Source organism: Varanus komodoensis, unplaced genomic scaffold, assembly GCF_004798865.1.
Source record: "Varanus komodoensis strain SLA01 unplaced genomic scaffold, ASM479886v1 scaffold3, whole genome shotgun sequence".
In the NCBI taxonomy this organism is placed as follows: domain Eukaryota; kingdom Metazoa; phylum Chordata; class Lepidosauria; order Squamata; family Varanidae; genus Varanus; species Varanus komodoensis.
The window spans coordinates 30,123,422-30,129,421 of record NW_025335761.1 but is presented as its reverse complement, the minus strand read 5'-3'; the positions used below and the strand labels follow the sequence as shown (position 1 = coordinate 30,129,421).

The 6,000-nt window shown below is 42.6% G+C and overlaps 1 protein-coding gene across 2 annotated transcripts in view; it reads right to left on the bottom strand.

Moving 5' to 3' along the window:
* Positions 1-540: 540 nt before the first annotated feature.
* Positions 541-6,000, bottom strand: part of ARHGAP5 (Rho GTPase activating protein 5) — a 62,445-nt gene continuing 56,985 nt past the window's right edge. For both annotated transcript variants that reach the window (XM_044436218.1, XM_044436217.1), the window contains one exon: positions 541-941. In XM_044436218.1, coding sequence (XP_044292153.1) covers positions 865-941 — 77 coding nt within the window. In that variant the 3' untranslated portion in view covers positions 541-864. The remainder of the gene's footprint in view (positions 942-6,000) is intronic.

Genomic DNA, 6,000 nt, shown 5'->3' with positions numbered 1-6,000 from the left:
TACTAGCTACAAATAAATTTCTTTGCTTAAGGTAGCCTTACCATCAAGAACATCACCAGGCCAGTGTACCTGTCAGCTGGACAGCCTATTCAGAGGTGATCAGAAAACTTGGGGTTGTATCCCGCTGTCATTTCACTACTACGGGGATGGGTGATGTACAATTCTTGGACTACATCTGGGCCTACATTCTGTAGGCACAGCCTTGAGTCTACAGGAGCTGAGCCAGGCTCTGAAAGCCAGGGCATTTTGGAGGGCATTCATTTATAGAGTTGCCATATGTAGGAGGCAACTTAACAGCACATAACTGCAAATCATCCCACCACCACCACTGTCAATGCCAAATTTGATGTCACAAGGCCAAAAGGCAGTGATATCGCACTCCTCAGAGAGGTCCGCCTGGTGCAGACGTTACATGCTTTTTGGCACCAGGTTGAGCCCTTTTTATTTTTCCATAATTTTGGCATTTAATATGTTAACTATGTTCTATGCTCATTTGTGGATTATTTTGTATTATTTGGGTTTATATGTATTTATTGGATGTTGACTTGTAAGCCGTCCAGAGACATGCAACATATTGGACAGGGTAAAAATACCCAAACAAACAAACAAACAAATCTACCAGAAAAGGAGCACAAATGATGTGCTTCTGTTCCAAAAGGTACATCTATTATTCTCTAGATTGATAGTGGGGATGATCTTAACTACTGTGGATGACCATGCAAGAAGCCTTAAGTTGGGGTGGAGAAAACCCGATCATTTTCACACACGCCTATACCTTGCTTGCCATAGCCAGCATGATCCTGCAGGGCTCTGAAGTGGTGCAGGATCCATTCTCCCCTGGGCCAGGATTGCTCTGTCAGCATCTCATGAACCAGACAGGGATATCCAGTTCACATGTGCCACGAAGCCTGCATGGCAACCTCCATGGTGTGGATTCAAGTCTGTCAAAGAGAACAAGGTAATTTTAGAGCAGCACGAAAACCTTTATCCTGGGCACTGTATGGATTTCATTCAGACTCCAAGATTTTTGTTCCTTTTGTTTATTTCTGCTCCCCCACAGAGCAATGGTTTAGTCATTCACTTGCACATTTTTCTGTGCTAGAATTTAATCCACGGTAACATAATCCATTTTGAATATATCATTGTGTAAAATAAGAAGTATATGGAACCTACACCTCTACATTATGCAGAGAGCCCTTGAATCCTAAAAGCCCCGTTAAAGTGGCCAGTGCATAAGAGCCTATTGCAGAACAAACGAATGCATTGTCTATCAAGCAGAAAATGGCCTTCAGGTTTATTTAATTTGGTGGCAAATCAGGAAGAGGGTGTTACAAATCACAAAAATATCCCTATTTTCAACTGTGACATTTTGCAAAGTATGTCTTTCCAAAGTGGAGGGTTTCATGTTAATAGTAGTAGTTGGATCACGTCGTTGTGAGATTTAGACTTGTGACTGCTCTTTCCCACTGCAAGAATGTGGGACCCACTAGAATGGTTCATCCCTGGAGTCTGATGGATGCAAAAAAGGCTCTGGGGGTTTTCCAGCTGATATGGCTGGCTCTCCTGTCAAAGCCCAGGCTGCTCTATGGAATAAGGAAGTGACCTGGCCAGTTGACACCATCACACCTAAGTGCCCTCTTCCCATGTGCAGATGCCACATGGCTCAATGGTATATTGCAGAATTGCAAGCAATGAAGCAATTGGGAAGATGGCTAGAGTGCAGGTGGAGGAAAATCCAGGCTGAATTTGACTGAACATGGGAAAGAACTCACTACTCTGTGGTGGTGAAGGTGGTGGAGAAAGCCTTCTTCTCCGCCAGCATTGTGTCCTCTCAGTGCTGTCCAGTGGAGTTATTCCAAGAGGTTCATGGCCTTTTACGTATGATCCCTAAAGATGAAGAATCCACAGTGGCCGATTGTGATGAGTTTGCAGCTCTTCAAGGATAAAGTCACTCAGATCCAGCACAAACTGGACTCCCCATTTAATGTAGTCCCTTTAACAGAGACATCCGGTACACTGTTTGGTCCTATTTTGTTGGATAAGTTTCAATTACTGAAGCCTGATGATGTGGGCAAGATGCTTGGACATGTTTGGTCTACCACCTGTGTTCTTGCCCCTTGCCCTTTGTGGTTGGTCATCCAAGCCAAAGAGGGAATGTGAACCTGGGTCCAGGCAACTGTAAATGTCTCTCTGAAGGAAGGACTGGTCCAAGTTCCCTTAAAAGAGATGATGATCAGATCCTTCCTGAAGAAGCCAAGCCTGTTCCCAAAAGATGTTAACAACTATAGGCCTGTGACCAACATCCCCTACCTGGGCAGGGTGCTCGAGTGGGTGGTGGCACAGCCGCTCCAAGCACTCTTGGAGGAAACTGACCATCTAAACCCATGTCAGTCTGGCTTCAGGCCTGGTTTTGGGACTGAAATTGTCTTGGTCACTCTGTGGGACAACCTTTGCTGTGATAAAGACAGGGAGAGAGTGTCCCTGTTGGTTATCCTGGACCGCTCAGCAGCTTTTTGATACCTGTTGAATTGGGAGTTGGAGGCACTGCTCTGCAGTGGTTCTGCTCTTACCTGACTGGCCAATTCCAGATGGTGGCGCTGGGGATAGCACCTCAGCCCCATGGCAACTACGTCATGGAGCACTGCAGGGTTCCATCCTATCCTCCATGCTGTTTAATGTCTACATGAAACTACTGGAAAATGTAGTAGGTTCTGGAGGTTTGGGCTGAAGTGCCATCAATACACTGATGACACTCAGCTCTTCTTCTCATCTACATCTGATCCAGGTGAGGTGGTGTCAACTCTGAACTGCTCTCTGGGCTTGGAGATGGATGGGATGATGGCTAATAAATTAAGCTTTATCCAGACAAAATGGGGGTACTTGGTAGATGAAGTGGTAGTCTGGGGAGAGGTTATCTTTCCTGTCTTGCAATGGGCTAAGGCACTGACAAAATGCACTCATGTATAATAGGGTGTGATTGGTGAGCACAGCACACTCTAGCACACACATGAGTCCATAAGTGTTTTATCTGAACAGTACTTGTGTTATCTATGCAAAGGAATTAAAGGCACAATCCTATGTAGGGAGGTATAGGACTATTTCTCTCTAGAATGCATAGAATGGTTTCTTAAAGTTTCCTTTTGATGCCAGGAGAATCTCAATGTCTTCACTCTTATGACCAGATTTACTTAGGTACCAAAGGTTCTGAGTGGCAGGATGTCCACTCTGGGGAAAAGGGGTAGGAAAGAGTTTGGATTAGTTCCAGGCAGAAAGCTGACATAAATCATTGATTATTTGTTGCATTTTTCTCTGATTTGACCTCTGTAGAATTCAGGGGCACATCATGGCACTCCCATACCTCCATTTAGGTTAGGCTGAAAGTGTGTTACTGATCCAAGGTAATTCCATCTGAGTGGAGATCTCCATGTCTGAGTGGAGATTTTCACCTGCACGTCCTAAGCTCCAGTCCAACATTCTCATCTACTGAATCAACACCAAATTTGCAATAACACACTGGCTAACAAAAGAAGCTGAGTGCTGGTTAATTGTCATAACAATACATTATATATTGGCTGACCTTTTACAAAGGTACAGTAGCTAAGTATATCAAATATACTCAAGAGGCTTGGATGAAATTCTGCCAAAGAGGAGCATCTCTGAAATCTGCTGATACCTTGAACTTAAGCCATCTGCTAACAAGTTACAGCCCTGATCTGTTTAGTAAAAGAAATAAAAATCCAAACCAAATGTGGCAATTCACTGTGACCAAGTGGTTTTTAAGCATTCAGTCCCAATGCTAATAAAGTATGATTTTCCTTGGCCAAGTAGGATACCTATACAAATACCTAATTAACAAGCACAGACTAAATACAGGAAATATTAGTCTACCTGACCTATGAAACATCCATGAGTCATAGAACTACATGGAGTTCCTTTGGGGGTAGGAAGCCTACCCATATGGTTTCTTGTGGTGTTTCAGGCAAAGCAGATCTGAAGACCTGACATTTATTGGAAAATCCATTAGGAAATTGAGAAATATTACATCCAGAGGGGCTGATAGCATCCCTACACATAATTAGACTTGAGGAAACTGTCCAGGTGCTTTGCTGCTTCTCTGAAGTTCCTGCAAACCAAAATTGAACTAAGATTCATACACTTCAGGAAAAATCTGCATGAGCTTCATGGGAGAGAAAGACCAATAATACCCCCCCCCCCAAAAAAAAACCCTACTCAATAGTAATGTAAGAAAAACTGTGTTGGATCAGACCAAGGGTCCATCTCATCTAGAATTCTGTTCACACAGTGGCCAACAAGCTGTGTGTGGGAACCCCACAAGCTGGACATGAATGAAAACTTATCCACCTGCCCATGTTCGCCAGCAACTCATGTACACAGGCATAGTGCCTCTGGTATTGGAGGCAGCATATAGCCATAGGGACTTGAAGGCACTGAAGGTCTTGTCCTCTGTGAATTTATCCAGTTCCTTTTAAAGCCACTGAACATGGATCATTTCTGCTCCAGTGCCAGCTCACATATATGGAGGAAAATAGACTAGTGGATATTAGACTGGAGGATTTCTCTAAATATACCTATGCCTGTAATTTGGCTTTAAATAATGGTTAAATAAAGCTATTCACAGGGATAAACCATGGGCTGGAGAAAGGAATGGTAATGGGCTGCAGTATCCACGTGATGGGTCTTCCTGGAAACTAATTGTTCAAAGCTTATTTCTTGATACATGATCTTTTGTTCTGCCTATGAAAAGTTGGCAAGAGGAGGGTGCAATGACCATACCTCCCCAGAAGGTAATAAAGATGTAACTTAGACTTATTTTTGTCTGTCTAACCAATTCATTATTGGGCAGATGAGAAGTGTAATAAATTCATAACTAAAACCACAACCCTATTCTATCTTAACCTGCACAGGAATGTGCTGTTCGGAAATTGTTGGCATGTACCATCAAGTTGTCCCTCACTTATGGCAACCCTACTAAAAATGCCCTTCAACATGTCCTGTGCTTCACAGCTCAGCTCAGCTCAGCTCAGCTCAGCTCTCGTAATCTCGCAGCTATGGCTTCTTTTAGAGAATCAATTATATCCCCTCTCAAACCACTTCACCACATTAAGATATGCATCCAAGAGTGGGCCATTGGTTTGAGGATCTCCAAAAACTGGGCAGAGGGACTTTCTGCAAGCACAGCCTTTCCTCTCATGGAATGACCCTTGTTGTCACACAGCAAAGTCCAACCCAAGCACATCCTTCCATGGACACACAGAAAATGCTTTAATGAAAGTTATTTCCACAGTGGCATGGCACTATTTGAGATGTGTCCCATCATTTACATTTTGTACTGTAAAAGCACAATGATATGATCATGCCAGAAGTGCTGGCCAAATGTTTACAATCTGATTCAAAGTACATTATTTCCTCATTAAGAGCATTCCTGCATGCTGCAGTTGAAATAAAAATAAAACTGGATTAAAATGGTGTCCTTTCCAAGGCCTTCAGCTCCTTTTGGAAAACCACGGGCATCTGGTATCTACAGAAGAAATTATAATTCTCTTTCCCAGGATGACTGAATGGGAAAACCATTATATATTCTCTATTTGCCATTTGGTTTCTAGTTGGCAGGCCTGTAAAACAGTCCTGTCTATCTCAAAAGAAATTAAAGCTTCTGTAGCTTTCAAACTCTTTAAAAATAAAAGGCAAAACGAGACAAGCTTTAGCAGAGGAAGGATTAAACTAACAGAAATTCAGTCTCTGAAACAGTCAGGATTTGGGTGGGAGAGTTTGTGGAGTAACTCTTTGATAGTGACATTTGTAAAACAAAACAGCATTAAAGAAAACCGTGGGCACATGCTTAGCAGTACCATTTCCAAAGAAAACAGAGAAACACTAGATCTCTTTGCTGCAGAAAAACAGAATAAAAAAGCAGTGCAAACATAAGGAAGATGACATACAAAGATTAAATAACTTGAACCATAGCCATTCTTTATTAAT